The sequence below is a fragment of the Polyodon spathula genome, chromosome 14 (assembly GCF_017654505.1).
Source record: "Polyodon spathula isolate WHYD16114869_AA chromosome 14, ASM1765450v1, whole genome shotgun sequence".
Lineage (NCBI taxonomy): Eukaryota > Metazoa > Chordata > Actinopteri > Acipenseriformes > Polyodontidae > Polyodon > Polyodon spathula.
The window spans coordinates 31,563,326-31,587,116 of record NC_054547.1 but is presented as its reverse complement, the minus strand read 5'-3'; the positions used below and the strand labels follow the sequence as shown (position 1 = coordinate 31,587,116).

Here is a 23,791-nt window from a genome sequence, read left to right as displayed (position 1 = left end):
CATTGTTATGGAATGTCATACCTCCCAATTTCTGCGTGTTATTCATGCTGTATTTCAAAGGCTTTATTTATTTTAGGAGCAGATTGTATTTGTGCAATGCAAAGTTAACTTTGTGTTTTTTTTGTAGGGCCAATGGGTTGTCAGGGTCCACTGGGAAAACAAGGATCTGAGGGCAACAGGGGACAGCCAGGTGCCCCTGGCCGTCCAGGAGATCCGGGTGTCCCAGGACTTAGAGGTAACTGGCCTGGCTCCTTTTTCCATACTTTATGCACTGTATTTATTTCTGAGGCAAGATTCCTGGGCCACACTTTCTAATAATTCTGTAAAACCTTCATCCAATGCATCTATCAAAGCTGTGCCTCAGTAATTGAATTTGAAAAGTATTTTCCCGTACTGATAGGTACAGCAAACGAAGTGTTGGTATCATGGTAAAGTACTGTATATAAAAATGACTAATTTACAGTGTGTGGATTAAAAATATAAGTGTGATATACAGACAGAGACACCAACATATATCACTACAATTTAACACATCCAATAACTCACGCTAAATGTTAATACAGAGTTTCGTCACAATTGGATAAATTGTTTTCCAGATTCCAGCAGCAGTGTTTCAATCATTACAGTATTCAGGGATTTGCTATATAATCATTCCATGCTTAAACATACAAAGACATTCATATTTGTCTCTAGGGCCACCAGGACTCCTTGGCCTGCATGGCCTTGATGGACTGGTGGGTCAAAAAGGAGTTGAAGGTGCTCCAGGTAAGTTGTGAATTTTTGTTGAATTTCGATGAGCAAAATTGTATTCTAACATCATACATACATACACAAGTTCAAAAGTTCCCATAAATTGGGAAGATTGTGCTTTTGTAATGTCAGAATTGTGCCATACCTCTTTTTTCTACCTTTCTGCCAATAGCAATGCTAGAAGTGCTATCAATCTGGAATTGCCATATCGTCACATATGGATTTACCAACTGCCTGACTACTGCATAGGATGTTTCTCACAGAAGCTGCTAGGCTGCTCATTAATTAAAATTTCTACAGTGGGGACTTACAAGTGTTCCTTACTTTTGTACTGTCTGGTTCAAATGTGTTTGTAACTGAAATAAGCAGTAATATATACCCATCGACACTGGTAGAAAATCCGGAACCTGGTACCAGCTGTGAAAAATACCTGGGTACCTGGATTTTTGGGGGTAATGATTAAAAAAAAACAAACAAACAAAAAAACCCCACATTCAGTGCCCATCCGTTATAACACGCCTCGTTATAGTGCGGAATCGGTTATAACACGGTAGGGTCATGGCTCACATTTGCTCCATAATTCCATTACAGTAGCCCTTTTATAATCGTTATAAGGCGGAACACAAACAGCAGTCTTGTAACTATGGCTCCCTACTATAGCATTATAAAGGGTGAGCACTGTATTAATGTTTTAGGTGCACGTTATATATTTAAATACTATATGGTACACATACATTTAGTCCCTTCAGAGCTGTAGACATGTTTAACCTTTTTCAGTACTGGAAATAATAATAATAATAATAATAATAATAATAATAATAATAATAATAATAATAATAATAATAATAATAAAACATCACAGTTTAAATATAGTTATTAATGTTAAATGCACATCAAAGACATATATTGATCATATTCCGCGTGGTTGTTGTTGTTAACATGGCTGTTCTGTTCAGTTTTAAACTAATGCAGTAGTACAGCACTGCTATTACGTTATGGACTGTCGCAAAAGCTACCAGAAATTGAGCCAGCTGGGTTTTGACAGCAGTCGCAAAAGACATGTGTGTCTGTTTGGCTGTTAACAATAAAGTGCGGCTTCTGATCACTAAATTCTGTCTTGTGAATACATAGCAATGGTATCCAAACAAAGCATTGGGTAGAATTTCTTTATCAAGCAGGAGAAAATGGAATTTGCAAACTCTGCCAAGGAAATATTTCATTCAAAGGGCGAAGCACATTTACATAAAGTGCTCCAGTTTATTTTATTTTTATTTGCTCATTTATTTTTAAATAAAGGCTACGTATTTTATCTTTTTAGTAAAAAAACTATTGATAAAGCATTCTGTATTGGAAGCCACATGGTTATTATTAATTGATCACAGAGTTATCACTGGCATTAACCAACAGGATGTTGTTATGCTGTTTTCTTTCAGATTTAGTTCCTGAGAATAGTCGCCGCAGTTGTTATTATTGATTGAGGTGTACTTGCTACTCGCTCTGGGTTATTGTTTTCTGTAAAACACTGATATCCTGTCAATTAAGAAAAGGCTTAATGCAAAGCTTGTTTTAACATTGTCTTTATTACGCCAGCCAAAGACCCACGCTTACAACTGCATTGTCGTATTTTCTACATTTTCTTTAAATTCTCAAATTCATAAATAGACACCTGGGTAGTAAAAAGAGACCCGGGTAGCATCGGGTAATTTAAAACCAAACCCCTAAAATATGAGTTGTGCAATTTTATTTTTTCCAGGAAGAAATGATCCAGGCCCTCCTGGAGAGACAGGGGTGCCTGGTTGTAAGGGGGAACCTGGGGACCATGGGCCCCCGGGAACCTCTCTGCCGGGTCCCAAAGGGTTGAAGGGACAAATTGGATATCCAGGTATGTTCGATGGTAACACTTGTGGCCTTGTGACTTTAACTAACAAACCCAATGTGATAATTCAGACTAGAGTACATCAGGACAGATACATAGACTGCTCACAATGAATGCAGACATGTACGGGGACAATGTGATACTTATCATGTCTGGTCATACAAGCTTATAATGTCTGTTACTGGGGCTCATAGTTTGTGCTTTTCATTTATGTTTTTGTCCTGAAATATTATACATATATTACATAGGACATACAGTATCCAAAGTGTCCTGCCATTTTTATTTATTAATTTGTATTATATTCAAAGTCTCATCCCTTTTGTTCTTGTCTCTTATTGGATATGCAAATCTTACAAAACATATCAAAATGTAACAGTCATATCTGCAAATAAAAGCCTAACACTACTATTACTATATAATTATGAATATCGAGCACTTACTGTATACAGTTCAGAAAAGCCATGGGGCAGTAATGTTAGCAATCACCCTTCTCTCATTTGCCAGATTATCAAACTTTTTAAATCGGGTGACACTAGGAGCACTTTTTGACAGGTTTTCGGTTTAAAGTTTTAATATGGACATATGAAATTCTTCAGTTCTGAAAAAGTTGTATACATATTATGTGTTGCAATATAGACCATTGCTATCACTAACTGCTGTTTAAATGTAAATAAATGCTTTTGTGTTAATGTGTCATTGCTTTTTGTTCCCTTTTGGTTGGCTTGCCTTTTCAAATGAAATCCATTCTTCATCATTTTTTATATCTTCTTGCGCTTTATGACGTCACCAGGCTGCACAGGTGAGCTTGAAAGAATAACCTTTTGCATTTTATCGCAAAAATAGAAACAGAGAATATAATAAACTTGCAGGGGAACTTTTTCATAGAAATGGTACAAAATGGTACATGCCTTGACGTAAAGCTAACTGTACCTATTGTACCCATGCATCTGTAACTTATTGATATGCCTATCAAGTTTTAAGACAATTCTGTTTCTAATTCTGACCTCACCTTTGGTTTGATTTCCAGTTCCCTATCAGTAGTTCCACTCAAAATGAGAAGGCATCCCCTATGTACAGAGTCGGGTACCTCAAATACAGTATACCACCAATTACATAACTGATGTCCAGGAAAAAAAAAGTGCAATTGGTGAAATACTATAGAACCAAAAAGTAAACAGTGGTATGCCAGTGATAATTTAGGAAATACAAGTCCAGGTCATTAAGATAATAATATCCCAAAACAAAAAAAACGCCCAACGATACGGAAGCCAAACAAGTATATCATTTCTGTTAAAAACATAAGTCTATGATGGATAGATTCTGTATGCTATAAAATAGACAAAGAAAAAGGGAACACCTTCCCGCAATGGTTATGATCAGTAGTTTGCTTAGTTTGTATTTAGTTTGGACTATTTTTGCAGGTGCTTCAGGGCCAGCTGGTCTTCCCGGTCCAGAAGGGGTGCCGTATGCTGGACCGCCTGGTGACATGGGCCCCCCAGGGTTGGATGGACTGCCGGGTACAGTATATGCAGATAAGATCATCTGTTAAGAAAGAAAATAATAATAATAATAATAATAATAATAATAATAATAATAATAATAATAATAAAGCTAGTCTGTGTCCAGTTAGGTAATTGGTCCATTTCTGGCCTTTTTGATAATTTCATTCATTTGGAAGTCGTTTTGTGTAGTTCATGAAGAGAACATTTTACATGTATTAATTATTTATTGGTTGTGGGAGGATGTCTCGATAAGGAGTCTATATAGAATTTGTGCAATGCAGTATTTGGTACGATACAAGCCAAAAGGAAATGTGAACTGTAATGTTACATTTTCTATGAACACTGAGTAAAATGGAAATTTGCTTGAAGTGCTTAAGGGTCTGTGCACCAAGGTGCACCAAGAGGTAAACTATCTCCTACTTCCAATTTACTACCCTGTGGCTGTTTTCACATGTTTGGATTTGCTTGCACCTGTTAGCGAAGTTCTTTCTGTTTCATTCATACAGCAGTTCCTTTAAGTACTTTTATAAAATCTATTAATTGTGGAAGCTATTTGCTCAATATTAGTTTGTTTGTATCTCAGGTGCAATGGGAGAGCCAGGCATTCCTGGTTCATTAATGATGTTCAAAGGGGACCCTGGGGATGATGGTAGTCCAGGTCAACAAGGTGACCGTGGCAAATCAGGACTTCCAGGTCTTGAAGGATTTCCAGGGAGTAATGGATTGCCGGGGTACAAAGGTAATCGCCAATATTTTAGCGACTATCTCACACACGTTTATTACACGCATGCCCAAAAATTACCAAAAATGGTCACCCTCGACCACTTTTGTGCTTTGCTCTCCAAATGATTCTTTGACAAAAAAAAAAAAAAAAAAACATTAAAAGAAATGTTGGTCGAGCAGACAAAGAGATTTATTTTTAGTTTTGCTCACATTTTCAAATAAAGAAAATATCCTTGAAACCACAAGTCCTTTAAATTTGGGAACTATCTGACCATCTCCTTCGATAAGAACCAGCTCTCCTTTAAGACCATTTTACACCCTTTTGAGGTCATAATATAGGGATTCCACTACTTGTTGTTTTACTCAAATAGTTTATATAGTTTTACTCAAAACTATATAAACAGTGTAATGACCTAAAATGTATAACTAAAAATAAAATCCAGTGCAGTTGAATGTAGGTTCTGTAAAATGCAGTGTATTAGAGTTATCGACTATGTTTCCTGTCTTTTCTAACTAGGTGAACAAGGAGACTATGGCCCAATAGGACCCCCTGGATCTCCTGGACCTCCTGGGGTCTGTGGGGACCCTGGCCTACAAGGAGACCCTGGAGAATGTGGGAAACAAGGTTGGCACATTTCTCTTTAAAAGTACCAAGGGGCATATTAATAAAACCACAGGCGACATCATTTCTCATTTTACTATGTTCTTGTACTACACTACAGCGTTTGTTTATTTTTGTTTGTTTTGATTTTCAAAAAGCCACTTAATAAATAGTCTGTTGGAATGTAAGAGTTCCATCCAGTCTTGGATTTGGTGAGACTCAAAGAGTTGCACAGTGCTCCAAATCACAATACAAGGAGCTTACATGAGCACATTTAAGGCAGCATCAGTGGTGGCCACAGAGATTGCTCTATGTTCAGATTAACTGGCTTTTCTGAAAAACTGCAACTTGAAAAAATTAAACTGAAGCATTAGAAAGTCTAAAGAGGGACAAGACATTAAGAAAAGCGTGGTTTTTACCCCCGTATTGGGGGTAAAAGTTAAAGATAATGCAGGCTGTACTAGGGCATGAAGTTAAGGTCATGAAGGGCAAGGCAATGTTGCCTTCGTTGGGCATGAATATTCAGGGGCACCAAGGCAGTTCCAGGGGAAAAAAAGGCAAAACATAAATCCAACCCAAGGGCACCAGGGCGATTTCATACTCATTCAAAAAACAACAAAAAAGAAATACAGAGAGCCTATTATGTTGATGGAATTTGAATTCAAACAAACACAAATCAATGTTTTCTGAGTGATTCACACACTAATTGTTACAAAAATAAATTACAGTTCACTTTTCCATTGAAAAAATAAAATGGTATAAAAATTCAATTTAAAAACAACAACATTTTTATAATGAAACAATACAAAGGGCAATTTGGCAAAAAAAATAAAATAAATATGGGTATTTTTACTAAACTCGGTCACACACCACTGACTAATACATAGATTAGACTACAGGCTTAAATACAACCTTCGTGATACAACAGCACAAATAAGCGATGTCAGTAAAGGGAAAGTTTAAAAAAGATTTTCAAGCAAACTGTTAGATGTTTACATTTGAGAGACTTTGTATAGTTTCACAGTTCTTCAAATTTACAGTTGCAAAGGATTTACAGTTTTGTTATGGTGCATTGCTGGATACTCGATTCAGGAAAAATATAACCCCTTTCGTGAAAGCACACGTTTTACTAGTTAAAAATCTGAACTACGTAAGGTGATGAGAATGTGTTATACAAAAATAAATTAAAACAGAAATCTATACACTTCAAGATTGTGCTTCGTTCACTATGTGCTCTCTCTTCTACTCGTTTCATAACACAGGGCACTGCTACTTGAACCATGCATAGTTGCTCAGTTTTGGGTTTTTAGGTGCAAGAATTTGAGCAAAACTAATAATTATCTATCTATTTGGTGTTCATTTTTAGCACTGATGCTTTTTTTGGGGGCGGGGGGATAACACAGAATTACAAAACATCTATGATCATTGAAATGTCTGTATAAATTAGCAATATTATACAATGAAGACATAAAAAGAGTTACAATGTGTACTGTACCGTTGCATTTTAAAGTATTGCAATTTTTACCCCATTCTGTCACAATTTAATTTCATTCTGTGTAATCTCGTCCTTTCTGCAATAATGTACTTCTCAACTGTAAGTTCATGCTATTAATGCTGTATTATTATTGCCGGGATGAATTGTTGTGTACCCATTGTTTACCTGAATACAAATCCTAGAACACTTCACTGTCGCTTTAGACAACTCTTCCTTCTTTCTTTGTAAATGTTTCTGAGTTGACATGGGGCTCACAGACGGAAGGATCACACAGTGACACTGCCAGTGAACACGTGTGATTGAAAGTTCTGGAAACGCGGTTATATTGAGCAGTCTAACAGCGTCCTTCCCTCAGTTTGCCGTCATTAATCAATGATGCAGTACGTCTTTCTCTTGGCTTACTGCTGAAAGGTGCACAGTAAAAAAAAATGGCAACAATAATACGTTATGATAATGTGACATTTTCTCGAAGGACGTGACTAGACAGAATTAAATTGAATTGTGACAGAATGGTCCAGCTGACGCTGAGCAAGTTTGTGAATGTGCTGGTGCTGAGGGACACTAGCGGCAACCACTGGCGGGCTTACAGACAACTTTTGCCTTAAGTTTTTTTTTCAATTTGAGAGGCATTGTGGCAGGCAATTTACAAAATCTGTTTGCATGTCATATGCAGTTTCTGAGAAAGCCTTTGTTAACTTGTATTAACAGCTCTGAGTGTTATGTACTCCAAAGGCCCTCAAATTTAAAACTGATTGACTAGTCCAAGTCGTCAATAACACACAGCCTTACACTGTGCCAATAATGGTATGTGATGCATGAGCAATAGGAAACATTGCTGGTCTTCCCCTCAATCCAGCTAATTAACAAACAGATCCATAATCCTGGATAACTCTTGATTTGTTGGTTTACTATACAGTCAACATCTATAGACTCATAACTATTGTAGCAGACAAATGTACTCAAAATAACTAATGTAATTACTGTTCTTCTTCAGGCCCTCCTGGTCCCCCTGGTGGCTTGCTTCCTCCACTAGATGTCCCGTCAATACCAGGCCCTCCTGGACCCCCCGGACCACCTGGACCTTTTGGTCCACCTGGCCACCCAGGTATCAGAGGCAGGCCCGGAGCCAAAGGTAAAATGATTACAACCTTGGAGCTGAGCTCTAAAATGTGCTGTTTTGGAGAGATTTTTTTTGACTGATAGAAATATTCTCGAATTAAGCTGTTGTTTTCCCTTTTCTTCAACTAGAAAACAAAAGAACAACTAAACTTAAGTGAACACCAAAAGAAGTTTGCATTGATCTCTTTGAAAATGTCTTTGCAGGAAGTACGGGTGAGTGTGGCTTGCCTGGTGAACAAGGACAAAACAGCCCCCCTGGGCCACCCGGGCCACCAGGAGACCCAGGGCTCCAGGGAGAGGAAGGGTTGAGTGGTCCTCAAGGTAGGAGGTCATCTGGACATTGTCAAGATTGTAGACAATTAGTATTACTAGTAGACAGTGTATGTTTCTAACTCTAATGTGCAATGCAGGTTTTCTGTCTGGGGTTCCCTGTGTGACTGTACTTTTTATTCTGCATTCACAGGTCCTCCTGGTCCACTTGGGAATCCAGGACCACCAGGCACATATGGGAAATATAGCCCTGGGTTCCTGCTAGTTATGCATAGCCAGTCAACGGCTGTCCCTGTCTGTCCACAGGACATGACACAGCTTTGGTCTGGGTACAGTTTATTGTATTTTGAAGGGCAAGAAAAAGCCCATAACCAAGATCTTGGTAAGTATATTTTAATAATTTTGTAAAAAAAAAAAAAAAAAAAAAAAAGAATGCATGTTTTTATAAATGGAATTTGCACTGCCTTTTAAATGCAATGTATTGTCATGCTTTTAGTGTCAGCTAATAATACTGAAGCAATAGATTTAATCCAGCCACTTAGATACATGGTTTTCCTTTCCCAAAATTGTTCTGAACTATGAGACCTACAGTACCAAAAGTGTTGCCTCAATCTTTGAATTGTTAAATACAAACGAAAGTACCATACATTTTTGATCATGCCATTTCTGTCAGGAACTGTATTTAATACTTGTTTGATTTCTCTAGGTTTTGCCGGCTCTTGCCTACCCATGTTTAGCACAATGCCGTTTGCTTATTGCAATTTGGATGGAGTCTGTCACTATGCCAGTCGAAATGATAAATCCTTTTGGCTGTCAACCACTGCCGCCATTCCAATGATGCCAGTGTCTGAAGAGCAGATCCGTCCCCATATAAGCAGATGTGCTGTGTGCGAGGCCCCCTCTCTAGCTGTAGCAATTCACAGCCAGGACCAGTCCATTCCTCAGTGTCCACAAAGGTGGAGAAGTCTTTGGATTGGCTACTCCTTTTTAATGGTAATAATTACTTTTAAGTGTTGCAGTAATTAGAAGCTTGGAAATTGGCTGTATTTTTTGGTGCTGTGAATGAAAGTGCAGTCGTTAATAACCGGCCTTAAAACTTATGTTTTAGAAAAAAAGAAAAGTTTTAAAGCTATTCCTGAGTAGTCTTAATATGTGCGATTTTATAATAAGTATATGTCATGTAATAAGTGAACACGTCAGGTGTAGGGTGTCTCTTACTGTATAAGAGACGTCATTCTGCACAGTCCTCTCACCCAAACTGCACTTAATTGCTTGGCAGACCGGATAAGCTGAAGTCTCTCCTCCAGGGTTCAATAGCTTGGCAACATCAGAATATGGTTTACATTTTGGTGCATGGCGTTGTACTACTTCTTGATATTAATAGCTCTGGTTTTGTATTTAGAGCATTGGTAAGGGTTGCATGTTACTGACTTATTATATTTACTCTAGTCTGGATCAAGCATAATTTTCATGTTTAAATGAGCAGTGATGATCAGTCTAAAGTTAATGAGAGGTAGTGATTTTAAACGTTATTGCAGGAATGCACACCGCAAAGCTCAGTGTATCATTAACAAACTGTTTATTATTCCTCCAGCACACTGCTTCGGGAAATGAGGGAGGAGGGCAGTCCCTGGTGTCACCGGGAAGCTGCCTTGAGGACTTCCGGTCTGCTCCATTCATCAAGTGCCACGGAGCACGGGGCACCTGCCATTACCATTCTAACAAATACAGCTTCTGGCTTACAGTGATCAGACCAGAGGGGCAGTTTCAAAACCCTCAGTCAGACACGCTCAAGGAAGAACATCAGAAAAGACTGCGAGTCAGCAGATGTCAAGTGTGTATGAAGGTCTGAAAGCCAAAGTGGTCATTTCTAAGCAATATTTCAAATGGTGCCTCATTATGAAGAGTAACTCTGAGCACAGAACAAGATTTAGGTGTTACTTGGATAACATTCCTGTGATTGAAATATAATGAAGAAATATGGAGAAATTGGCTTTGTGCTGTTATTTATCTTTCTACAGTTTAATCAACTGGTAAGTGCGGTGTGCCTCTGATGTTAGAGGATTCTATAAACGTTTTCAAACGACCATCAGAATTAAAGTAGCTATTTTGTTTAATATTGAAAAATACATTTAAAAAACATACAATGCCCCCCCTTTATAAAGCTATGGTTGGGAGCCGTAGTTACAATGCTGTGCTGTTTGTCTTCCACCTTGTAAATGGTCTGCAGTGTAATGGGGAGATGTACTATAAATGTTAATGGTAAAAGATACTGTATAGCTTGAGACTCGACAAAGTAATTTTGAGTGTCTGTGCCTGTTCAATCATTGGCTGGGTTTTTTTTTCAGACTGTCTGCAAAGGTATCTTATGCCATGATTTTGTGACTGTATAGGCCAACAAACATACTGCATTTCAGTAGATTCAAAACCAGACCTTCAGAAGTCACTTTTCTTACTTCTCTTCAGCACTAGCAATATTATCACTGCCCCCTCTTCTGCTGAAGACCTTCTGATTTGTATTTTGCAATGCATAGTTTAGGATATGCAGAGATTTCAAAGGCAACACTACTGCTTCCAGCTACTTAATAAAGTTCTGTTGTTGAAACTCACCTCAGGGTTCGCGCTGCTCTCAGTCCTTTTTTGCAACAAACTGTAACCGAGCAGTCACACAACGCATCGCTCCAGACAGCAAAGGCTAGTGCATTGCAGTCCCAGTGCTGAAATTGAATTACCTCATAGATTCATAAAGCCTGCAGAGTACCAACAGCATATAATACAAAGAAATTGAACTTTTCTGTAGTTCAACCATTGTTACATTTTAAAATTAATACATTTCTGTTGTGTAACTTTTTAAAAACACTTTAACCAAACATTACCAGTGGTAAACTGTGTACTAAACTCTACCCTCGGTGCATCTACTGTATTATCTGATTTTTGTAACATGAATATATATTTTATAATAAAAAGTTATATTTACACGTATGGCATTTTTGTCTGACTTAACATTGGGATCTTTACATATGTATGCACAAACATGTCTATTTTTTTTGGATCTGGTATTCTTTACTATCAATTCTAAGTATGTTTGCATTGACCTTATACTGTGCTACCGAATTATATTTGTACTATGTCATGAGTATTTATTTAGTTACCATTTAATGCAAGATCTGTGGGGTTAATTAAACGGTGACTGTACTTAATTTCCATCTAATGGGTTAAGAGTACATTTATAAACCATCTTGAAAGTGTAATTGGCATTGACTTGTTTGAATTTCAAGCAAGATTGATCCTATATATACTATAGATGGTAGATATATTAGCACGTTAATACGGCTATATATAATTCTATTCCGGGTCGCAGCCAACTGCTATGGGTTTGGATTTAAAACGTAACATTGTGAAAGTTCAAAAGCAAGATTATATATATATATATATATATATATATATATATATATATATATATATATATATATATATATATATATATATATAGATATAGACACACACACACACACAGTTGTAGAAAGTAATAGCAAGTAATACGGCTATACGTGAGAATTCTATTCAGGGTCTGCAGCCAACTGCTTTTAACAAAGACATCTCCCTGACTTTGTCACTTAACATATTAAGCTGAATATTCATAATGGTAACTCCAAGGGCATTTCTAGTCTTGATCATGAATCAGGGATAATTTGCATTATTTGCTTTACACACAGCTTTACAATAATTATAATAATATTCTTATTTATACTGACAGTTAGTAAATCATTTATTTTTTTTTCCCCCCACAAAAGGTGTGGTTTAATAATCAAGAAATGTGAGATGTAGAAAAATGCCTTTCATGTTGCCAGTGGCTATATTCAGAGCGCACAGTGAACAATAGGGCCTAAAACACCGTCAAGGGATTTGGACAGAAGACACAACAAACTGTTAGGAACTGAACATGTTAATGGTCTGTATAAACACTGCTTCCAGTGGTCTATCTGGAAAGACTTCATATTAAAATGTGGGTAAATAACATGGCAAATGTATTATACTATGTACCATTACCTGGATAATACAAGTTTTAAATCCCTACAAGAGTGATCAGTCTGGTTTTCGGTTCCTTTAATGTTGAATCGTGTTTGATAATTGTTTATCAGGAACTTGAATGTCAAACTGTACCAAGAAGTGAAAAAAGTATGAAGTATCCTGTAAAAATAGCCTGTTATTACTGTCTCTTAGGTAACATGCAGGAGACACTGAGCTGCCTACAGTGTACTGTATGTATTTTTCAGTATTGTGTTTTATTTAAGTTGAACTATTTTGTTGTTATTATTATTGTTGTTATTATTTTTATTATTATTATTATTATCATCATCAGTTATATGTCGTACCCTTTAAATCTCGCAAGTATTATAGGTTCTGATGCCAAAAGCGAGAATGGCAGAAAGTGCACTGGAGTAAATCCTTTACATTTTGTTATTTGTCTCACATTTGTTTTTATGTGCTATAGCTACAGTAACTTTTAGAGAAAATGAAATTAAATTAATATTAAAGGGGGGAATATTTAGCGCTCTTTAAATACTCCACCCTTTAAATACTGGTGATTTATTGACCCCTTATTAAAATTGCTAAATGCAATAAATATTCACTTCCACAACAGAGTAGGTTTAGAAACATAACTAGTTTCTGATAATACAGTATTGGATAGTAACTCTTCCCATATTTGAAATATATAAATGTACTGCATACAGGTACAAAAAGCACATATAAAGAAATGTCAGAAATGTCAAACTTATACAAAGTTCTCAATAATATATATTTTTGTTAAACAACAACAACAAAAAAACACCACACTGCTGTTGAAGAGAACACTATATATATATATATATATATATATATATATATATATATATATATATATATATATATATATATATATATATATATATACACACACACACACACACACACAATTATAGTGTAAATATAAAATGTCTGTTGAAGAATGGGAGAGGTCTTATGTCAATTTGGTAACTGTAAGTGTTTCTGTACTGTGGACTAATGCTGGGAGTACAAAGCATAAATGTAGTAAGGCTCTTAAAACAAAAAAAAAACCAAACAAACAAAACAAAAAATTCTAACTTAAACACAAGTTTCTTGCAAGTCCCTTATTTAAATTTCCCAGATATCCACCCAGTTACACACTATTGTTAGACTTCCTGTGCAGCAGGTATGAAGAACTGAATTTAATGTAGATAGCTGACTGCTACAGGGACAATTAACGTACAATGTGTTTGGCAACAGGACAAATGGAATTTGCCAGAGTGAAAATAAAAATAACAACGAGAAAACTAAACACAGAAAAGGTATAATTGTAAGCTAATGAGAGATCTAGTTAGCCGATACACTTTCAACAATGTGTAGACCCTGATCCTTCTTACAGCATGCTGACAGTAGACATAATGTAAACAATGTCTTGTTTCATACTGTCAAGGAAATGCCACATTGTCTTAACATGTACTATCACAACCAAAGAGACAGATGAAGTATTTTACAAAAGTGTGTAAACAGGACAAATTCCAAGACCAGCCCCAAATTGTCGACATGATAAAAAATGTCAGCACCCATCACCACCATGCATATACTGTACTGTACAAAGGTGTCTGTCCAGCAAATCAGCAAGCAGTTGTCTAGCATGAAATCAGTGGCAAATCTAGCCCCTACATACCCAAAGAGCAATCGCTCTTCATTATTGCCAGTGACCCACATACCCTTCCATACATGCTGGAATGTAAGCTGCGGAGTTGCTGCAGGTGTTGGATCAAAATACCCATACCAAGCCATCTGGGTAAAAATTATTTTGTTTGAAACTGAACAGAAAAATAATCAAATCAAGCTTGGAAATCAACATGGTTATCCAGGTACTTGTTTTTGTAGCCGAGTGACACATTGCATTTTACATTTTAGTCCTGTAAACAGAACGGGAGGTGTTAAAGACTCCATGGCTCTCTAAAAGCAGAGGGTACATGCCTTATCCCTCAAAGCGGTTGAGTCTTCGTTGTCTTATCTCTTCCCAGGTCAGAGGTCCCGTTGGAATGTTAAATCCATAATTTGGTCTTCTCTGAGCATGTCCACTACCTACAAGATATACAAAAAGCCTGTATCACAGTTAACCATGACTTGATCTACTGCGTCATCATGTTCTCTGTATAATTATAACAGTATGATTTATTTTGTCGTGTAAAATAGTCAAGATTATGTATAATTCAAGGGAATGCAACATATTGAGCTTAAATCATTTTAACTATCACAATCTTCACATGTTTTCTTTGTTGATGCACTTTTTATAGTTTCTCAATTGATTCATGCAAATGAAATAATAAAACAACTTCATCTTCATTTTAAAATTTGCAGTGAGGAAATACTGGTATAAAATTTCACAAATATAATATACTTCAATTTCTAATAGCAGGTATATTTTTAACCATGAATATATACACACATATGCACACTTTCATGCTACTAATCTTGATACAGACGACAATTATATATATACCAGCTAAAAAATAACAATTACAGTTAAATACATTTTGCAATCTAATTTTGATAATGTATAGATGTGGTTGAAATATGTCTCAATGTTATCCCACTTAAACTTTATTAATCGATTAAACTGTAAAGGCAAGGCAGAACTTGTGTGCATTGGATCTATGGCTCAACCCATGTTAATACAAGAGATTTATGTTTTGACTAGATGCTCGATGTGTGACCTCCAAAGTCAGCTTTCAAGACAAAACGGTACGATTCCCTGAATCACTGTACTCACTGGTATATACAACACATAGATCACTTGTTGATAAAGCAGATGTTAGGAAAATCTACTTTTATTGTTTTATAACAAACAAAAAAGCATGGGGATACTGTGGTAATGAGACTGGAAATGTGGGCTCTAGCTAAAGAGTTAATTGAGCAATGTAACAGGCAGTTTCTGGAAACCGTATGTACAGTGCTGTATATTTCTCTATAATTACACAAAAAGGCCAGCACATGGCGCCAATTCCAAATGCCTAAGCACATCCAGTTGGAGCAAAATATAGAACATTTACCCAAATGTGTTTGTTCAGTCAGCAGATTTTTGTTTTTGTTATAAAACATTTGTAAACTCAGCAAAAGCTAGCAGACAGTGGAATATGGGGTTTGTTATTGCCTGATTGGATTTGTGGTACAGGCGATGGATTAGTTACTAACTATGACAGTTTCAGAGTCACATTTTATTCAGTATAAAGTAGGCAGTAGAGTGAAAAATACCCTTTGGAATCACACTAATCCATGGATGAAAACAGAAACTAAACCAGCTTTAGTGCAATCTCTCCAACATCTCTAACCAACCCATTTACATGAACATATTATCAAGAGATCCCTTCTGGTGTTACAAATTAAGGTTATATCAAATTAATTATTTACCGCCTTGATTGCAAGAAAATGTTGTCTATCTGTGACCATTGTCTATCTGTGACCTTTTAGTTCAGGTGACTGTAGGTTTTACTATTTTGTATCATGTAACTGTTTACTCTAATGTGCAATGTTTAATTTTGAATGAAAACTAAAAGAATATTAAAATAGATTAACAATTAAAAGATTCAAAAGCGGTCAAGTCAGAAAAAGAAAAACATACATACACACAACAAAGCAATATGGATTGACTGTGGAATCTGTTGTAAATGACAGAAGCAGGAACGGACAACAGCCTCTGCTTCGAATGGCTTTTTGCTGGCTTCCCATCCCAGTTTCTCCATCTAGGGAGTCACTATAGACAGCTTGTCTGCTACACCTGCTTGTAGGATGCCAGAGGACTAAATGACATTGCGCTTGCTATAAACTTTGAAATATAGTAATAAAGTAAAAGAACAGTACTGTATTAACACCCTTTTCAACAAATGCCAATTAAAAAAATATTTAAATGGCATATTATAGTAGTCTAAAGAAGAAAAAACAAATTGATGCCAAAATTAATCATCATAGAGATCTAATTAGGGGTAATTAGCCACTAAAGTTTGAGTGAAACCCATTCATCTGTTTTTGAGACACAAACCGGGATTTTCTTCTGACAAAGGCCTAAATTAAGAAGATAGATGTTCTGCTATTTAAACCATAATCAATCACTAGGATATTCAAATTGTGGTCAGCTGCAATGTAAAATGTGTATTTTCACTTCATAGGTTCATCAAGAGACATCTGCATTCTAAAAAAGACCCTTTGCAATCTTTCAGTCAATAGGATTCACCAGAAAGGGCTAGGGCTCGTTTGCATAATTATGGAAGCTAATTGATTAGGAAGAACAAGCTAATTGCTTATTAGCACTGCAAATGCATCCCTGAGCTGAGAGTATGGGCCATGTGAGATGTGCAGCTGCACAGCAATTTCTGCCCTGAAGCTGATGTGATTCTTTGACTTGCAGAGATGCAAGGTTTAATATCTAAATCTCAAAGGAATGCCTGGTTCTGAAACAGCTCTACAAATCTTCATATGTGCTGAAAAACCTTAGTCTTACAGCATGTATTAAATTTGGTTTTTATGAATATATTATTCCTGCGTGATTTTTTTTTTCTTCTTTAAGAAAATACAGTACATAGAAATATTTGGAGGCAACATGCAAAATCATTTGAGTAGAAAGCCACTAGACAGAAGGTTGTCTTTTGACAACTGCATCTCCGTTTTCTGTTTGTAGCTGTTTGTAGCAAATTCAGAAATGAAATTATATTGTTCCTATTTCTGTAAGTTAATTTGTTTACTCCATTAGGGCAGATTTGTTGGGATGTTATGAACTAATATTATTGTCAATTACATGCCAGAGGCCATCCAGATCTCTTATTTGGACCAGGAACAAACACCTTCTACTGCTCCTAAATGTAATTTGGTACTTAATCTAATTCAGTGTGGGGCTTTTTGTTTTTGTTTGTTGCTGACACACAAACTAACTCTGTCAAAGCAACGCTTTTGCTTCTGGTCAGGACCTAAAATGACCCTAGCAGTCATTGAATATTATGACTTGATGGAAGTCCTTTAAAGAGTCATTTGTTACATATACTTTTGTGTTTTTTTTGTTTTGTTTTTTTGGTAGGTTTGAAGAACATTTTTTTTTTAAATAAACATATTTTAAATTAAAATAATCATTATTACAGTTCCTGCTTCCAGCTACCAGTTTTATTGACTATTTAAATGTTTTTAATAAAACCTAAAAACTGTTTTTCACATTTGTGATTTTTAGTTCAGTGCAGTTGCTAATTTGACTATCAGAAGTTGGACACTGGAACAATCTGTGGTGATTTTAAAACATCTTCCTGAATAAAACTTTCCTTTTACACCCAGACTCCTCCTCATGGAGATTACAGTTAGCAATGAACGAAACCCAGTCAAATAGTTAGAACTTTTTTTTTTAGTAGACACCAATTGATTTTACCGTTTTTCTCGCAATTTGATATCCAACTGTATTTTAGGCTCAGCTCACCACCACCACCTCTGCACTGACTCGGTAGTGGCAAGACAGACACACGCTGTCCTCTGAATCTTATTACAGGTTTTCATTCACCTGTTACTAAAGATGTAATTACTACACCAATCAGAAAAATCCAGTTTAGAACGATATGCTCACAGAAATCCCACGGATACCAATCGGACGCGGATTAACCCAGGTCCCAGTGACCCACCTTAGGATGTGGGTTGACACACTTCGACCCGGGTTGAGCGAGACAAAATGCTTGACAGCAGTTTGCAAGCCAATGCAATGACAAACAGTCATGCCTGCATGAAAGTTTCACTTCCGCAAGAAACGTTCCTGTTTATTCTGTTTAGTCTTATTTTTGTTGATGAGACACAGCATGAGTCAGAATGCAACAGAGACGTAGAAACGTTTGCTCTAATTAAAAATGTGGCTGATGGTTCAATCCAGAGAAGCCTGGATGGAAATGTCCGTAACAAGCTGCTTCTGGGGCATTGATAAACACACTGTGTACTTGTGCCTGTCATCCAGGTCAACCCTGCTTTATCAAAAGCATTATGAAATTGTGTAGCCAATACGCATGACACTGGGTCCTGCCTCAGTAGGTTCTAACCTGGGTAGATAATGCCAGTGTGAAAGGGGCTTGAGTTCAGTCTGATTTAATTCAATTTTGCACAGTATTCAAATATCTATAAATGCCAATATAATGTTTCTTATAATTTCTTATGATGTAATTTTTATAAATATATATCCCCCTCCTAGAGTCCAATTTCCACTGCCTCAAAGTGGCAGGAGGGTGACAACGGGTCCTCAAGACAAAGCACAGTGGGGTTGCCTGACTGGCAGGCTTTCTTTTTATCTTCTTCTTTCTATTCCTTAAGCAGATTATCTTCAAGTATTGCTCATCCTTGTTACACAGCTTTTTGGGTCTTCCAGTCATGGATTTGTCAATTACAGAAGGTGTTTTTCTGTACTTGTTTATTATGCTTTGGACACCACACCTTGAAAATCGAGTGACGTTTTCTTTAATCAATTTTGCTTTGCTGCATGGTTGTTAACAAGCCAAAAAATAGTTTTTTGACAACCTATATTCATGACCGAGACATGTCTGCTTTTTTCCTTTTTTCAAACGACCAGTATAGTTTCCAGCTTTGTTGCAACGTAAAATTATTTTCGCTTCAGAGACAATAGATACACAGCGTGCATTTTTAAGACAAAAGAGCTGACTTCAATACAGAGGTGACATCCCGTGCTTACAGACCAGGATGTTGACAGTGTGTGTTCATATGATCTTTTTTAATTTTTTTATTTGGGGTCCAGGGGCCAGGTTTGTTACAGCCAAAGGTTCGTTATAATGAAGGGCATTATAGAGAGGGGTGTACTGTAATGCTAAAGGTAAAAAAAATACCTGCTGTAACACAGGCAAAAGAGATTGCATGTCAGTTTAGAAGTTTCCTTGAAAGATTCAGTGAACTTGACTAAATCATAACATGACAGAAACCGATGTTGTTTCTAACAAAAACATGACAGAAACCAAGTATTGTAGTCCTGTATGTTAATGTAAAAAAATAGAACACACTACAATCTGTTTAGGAAGCTTATCACAGTTGACTTGCCTTTAGTTCTGTTTGAACCTTCAAACTACCATACAACTATACAGGTTTAGGTAGAAGCAGTTATGTTAACATTGAGTTGTTTCTTTCAATTTAATTTGTACTTAAAATTTCTGATATACCTTCATGACAAGATTATTAAGTCATCTGTAAGCTATTACATTAAAAACAACGACTCTCACCTTGATCATTCAGGCTAGCCCTGATGGCTGCTTGATACTGCTCTTCTTCAGAGAGCCCTCCTGTGTATGGTTCATACCCAGGGGCCTCATTGCTGGCGCTGTAAGTGTTGTTTGGACTGTACTGGTTGTACGCGTTATATGTATTAGATCTTATTGGTGAACTTCTCGGTCCACTGTATCCTAAAGAAAAAAAGTCAAATTACTGCTAGTATTTTCACAGCGCAGTATATACAGTACAGTACAAATGGAAGTTGTTGTTGTTGCATGCAGTGCCAAATAATATTGTAACTATTCCTCAAAACAGAATTGGTTACGAACATGTCTCATGAGTATTACAACTGCAAATACTCACATTGCATATATTCTTAGCACTCGGTCAGAGAGTTACGTGCAATTGTTTTGTTTTTTTATTGAAATATTCAAGACAGTATTGGAACAAGTTGCAGCATAGTGTTTGCTCAATTACCTTGTTCACTAACTTTGAACTAGACATTTCCACTTTTGCTATTGGAATCCACACAAATGTATTTTTATAGGGCAGCAGATGCTTCCACAGTCCCTCTGTGGTTCCACACTTCTTGAATGTATGTGCTCAATCAATGGGCCACTCAGCATCTCAAGCAGAAGCAGCCAGTGGTCCCTGAATAGTTTACTCTGGTCTCCAAAGTGTTTTTTTTATTTTTATTAACCAAGCAAGATGCATTTACCTTGTGAACAGGGGGCACACTGGCCCCAGAGTACTAAATTTAGTCTTGCGTCTTGGCTGAGTGAACTCTGCTGAGTGATTGTTTCCATGACCTTGCTTTCCAAAGCTACCTGTGCTGCTAACCACCAAGTTGTCTGGTCAGTTGCTTTTCATAATGCACGTGTACGTAAAGCAATCTGGTTCACACTAACTTTTCCTCTGCTGCCTGTTTAGTTGCACATGCCCTCCCTCCCTGAGCTGCGCCTCAAACCCTTTTTATTTTATTTTCAATAGTGCTGGGACAGATGTGTTTTTTTCACGTTTAAATATTCTTTAAATATCTAAAAAAATATATATATATATATTTACATACTCTTTATTCTGAATCAGCTGTAAAAAAAAAAAGTATAATTAGTATAATTTTAAAAGTATAAAAAAAAAGATCTATGAAAGAATAGAGATACACTCTTCTGTACACTTAGAATATAAACCCGGTCATTTTCACACCGAATACATATCAAAAAGGGTTTGTTAAAATAGTCAAACATGTCCCGCCTACCACTTAAGTATATAATGGTTACTTATGTGTATTAAAACGAATTTGTGTAATGTTTAAAATTTAAATAATGAATTCAAGGTTACGTTCTGGGCTAGTTAATGACTGGATAGGTAAAAAAAAAAAAAAAAAAAAAATGACATGATGAACAGTCCTTTTCTGTATTAGTGTAAACTTCTGAACTGTAATGCTGGTGAGGTAATACAAAACCCTACTGTATAACCTTTTTTGGGCAGCAACAATTGACAGTGACTCACAGCTCCCACTATGTCATTTATTTAGTGTGGTTTGCACATATCCCAAAGCAAATTAATCAAAGAAATAACAAAAGGATATGTGTTTTCCATCCATGAACTGACTAACAAAGAAAAAACAAAACAAAAAGCTTGTCTGTCCCTTTTACTCTATGTAATTCTTAACATCTGGCTTTATCTGTACTTAGCATTTAGAAAACATTTACTGTGCAACAGTATTACAATTTTAAGAAACATAGGATCTGAGTGTGCATGTTTAATACTGTTGTTGTGCCACAACAGGCTTCAACAGGGGTGGGTGAAGTGGGTGAAAACAAACCAGACTGTCCTATGTTTATGTGTGTGTCAGCTAGATCAGTACACCAATATGCCAGTGCAATGACCTTCCAGCATCCCAGATTAAGTCTGCATCCCAGCACTGCTACATTGGTTAGGATCCAAAACCTGAGGAGTGATGCCAGTCTTCTAGATCTGTTATGCCCAGCATAGGGGGCAATTCTGCTCAATTATAAGGAAAGCAGTTGCAGCTCAAAAGCAGAGAAACTCCAGCCTCAGTTCTTCATTAAAGCAGCACTTGTGAGTGCTGGCCAAGGAGCAGATCTGGGAAACGAGTTTAAATTGTGCTGAAGGAAGTTGTGGGACCCAGTCAAGACTAAAGCCTATTATAAAATGTAGCTGCACCCAGAGCGCAAACAGGATCCAGAATCGCTGGGTTTATCAAATTTCTGTAATCATGCGACTGGGGGCCTAGATTTCAATCAGAATGTAAATTCTTGGATTTTATCATTCAAGGGAATGACTACAACCCCCATTGGTGGACCTGACCACGCACCTCCCTGTGCAGGTCAAGCAGAAGCGGCTGCTAGTAGTAGGGTTGTTGAACAGCTGAAACACATGGTATACAAGAAGAAAATGAAATAAAAGATACTACTGACTGATATACTGCACCTGAATAATTAAAGTATGAACCTCTTGAATAACCGCCATCGGAAGACACAACTCCTAAAAAAAATAAATAACCAGAGTTAAATGTACTGTTAAAAGGTATACAAATGTATTTTACATTAAAATCAGAAAACATATCATACCATTATAAAATACAATACCAGAGTGCCTAAAGAATTACAGACACTATAATAGTCCATCATTAGTATAGCATTTTGTCATGCCATATTGATATATCAAAACCATCCATATTCCTCTATGCATTTAGATGCTAAGAAACCAGCTAATCAAGGCATCATCTGGAATGTTGATCTACCTGACTTTCTTTTAGGTTTACCTTCTGATATTTACAGTGCAAGTGAACTTTTTTCTGTGTAATGTCCTATCCTGACAGGAAAGTGTTGTTTCCATGTTTTGGTACAAAAATGCATGTTAAAAAAAATATATATAATAATTGAACTGTCCTCTACACAAGTGTGAAATAAGCAATACTTAAAAGGGGTATTTAATGCAGTAATTATAATTATACTTGCCTTGTTTAAATCATCTTTAACCATTTGTGGTTCATTTATTCAGTGCCAGGTCTAATTTATTTTCAAACAAGCTGTTTATTTTACACACGCTGTTTAAAAGTTATTTTATTCACAGTAAAACAGGTTTAAAAGGCACTGCATATCAACAGGACACTCAGTACTGCATCTCCAGCCCCGCCCTACCCCTTGTTCACTGTATTTATCACATATCTCTTCATAGTCATAGTGCATACTGATAAATAATCTCCTAATCACTCGATTTATCACCAAACTCCTCAATAATGCTATCCAAGTCATTATTTTATTACAATAACATCTCAAAAAAGCTTGGCAAATGCCGCGATTTTGAGCGCTGGATGTGGAAGCAGCTATCTTGTTTGTTCATGTCCGTGTTATGTCTGTGGTGAAGGGACTATGTGTATTGCTCAGATCCACCTCCTTTTTTTTGCCAGCTTCTCTTGGCTTCTCTCAGCCATTGAAAGCTTTTCTTTAAAAAGACCACTTGCACTTTCAAAATAAAACAGCATCCATTTACTGTGCTCACTCACCCTGAGCTTATCAAGATGATCATAACATTTGGAGCATCCAATGCTAATCTTGGCACATGCATTGTATGCAACATAGCCATACACAGATTGTATTTAGTTGGAGCTAAATCTGAAGGCATATGCAGGCTTGGGCAATAATCGTATTCAGCCCGTCATTAAATGAGGTTTATTGTTCTAGTCAGAGAAATCAAATTGTGAAATGAAGTATAGCATTGAAATTAAGGAAAGCAATCTCACATAGTGCTGTACTGACAGAGCTTTTTGAACAACTATATCTGTTTAAGTTCCAGCTCCTGTTAATGAAGTTTATTGCTGAACTTAAATCTTTCTTTTCCTCAGCCTTTGTCATGCACGGTGTGGGTACAAAAGATTTTCGACGAAGGTGTCGTCTTTCATACAACTGCAGCAAATATTGAGAATGGTTATTAATATCCCTTTGTTAAGGTTTTTTTTTTTCCTGCACTTATCTACAAAACCGATCACACATGCCAGAAATAATATTCAGCTGTAGCATGGAGGTAATTAAAGTAGTTGTCCAAATCGTTTAAAAATGACACAAAGAAAATGGAATTTGCCATTGATGCTAATGACTGCAAAGGGTTAGTTGTGTAACAGTAAAAATGGGAATTTCATCATTTAATTAAAGTGCTTTTTT

General features: G+C 36.5%; 2 protein-coding genes across 10 annotated transcripts in view; one reads left to right on the top strand and one right to left on the bottom strand.

Moving 5' to 3' along the window:
* LOC121327027 (collagen alpha-4(IV) chain-like) overlaps window positions 1–11,312 on the top strand; it is a 61,795-nt gene extending 50,483 nt beyond the window's left edge. For all 4 annotated transcript variants that reach the window (XM_041270789.1, XM_041270786.1, XM_041270787.1 and 1 more), the window contains 12 exons: window positions 128–235; window positions 694–765; window positions 2,504–2,632; window positions 3,417–3,425; window positions 4,048–4,143; window positions 4,712–4,867; window positions 5,369–5,476; window positions 7,942–8,079; window positions 8,271–8,387; window positions 8,530–8,718; window positions 9,043–9,329; window positions 9,931–11,312. In XM_041270789.1, the coding sequence (XP_041126723.1) occupies window positions 128–235; window positions 694–765; window positions 2,504–2,632; window positions 3,417–3,425; window positions 4,048–4,143; window positions 4,712–4,867; window positions 5,369–5,476; window positions 7,942–8,079; window positions 8,271–8,387; window positions 8,530–8,718; window positions 9,043–9,329; window positions 9,931–10,188 (1,667 nt within the window). In that variant the 3' untranslated portion in view covers window positions 10,189–11,312. The remainder of the gene's footprint in view (window positions 1–127; window positions 236–693; window positions 766–2,503; window positions 2,633–3,416; window positions 3,426–4,047; window positions 4,144–4,711; window positions 4,868–5,368; window positions 5,477–7,941; window positions 8,080–8,270; window positions 8,388–8,529; window positions 8,719–9,042; window positions 9,330–9,930) is intronic.
* The window catches only part of rhbdd1 (rhomboid domain containing 1), a 40,584-nt gene continuing 20,878 nt past the window's right edge, over window positions 4,086–23,791 (bottom strand). For 4 of the 6 annotated variants that reach the window (XM_041270793.1, XM_041270795.1, XM_041270794.1 and 1 more), the window contains 3 exons: window positions 22,059–22,112; window positions 19,616–19,795; window positions 13,264–14,459 (listed from right to left, as the gene is read on the bottom strand). In XM_041270793.1, coding sequence (XP_041126727.1) covers window positions 14,353–14,459; window positions 19,616–19,795; window positions 22,059–22,112 — 341 coding nt within the window. In that variant the 3' untranslated portion in view covers window positions 13,264–14,352. Of the gene's footprint in view, window positions 4,169–13,263; window positions 14,460–19,615; window positions 19,796–22,058; window positions 22,113–23,791 lie in introns of those variants that run through there. The other 2 variants (XM_041270797.1, XM_041270798.1) reach the window with 2 other exon arrangements.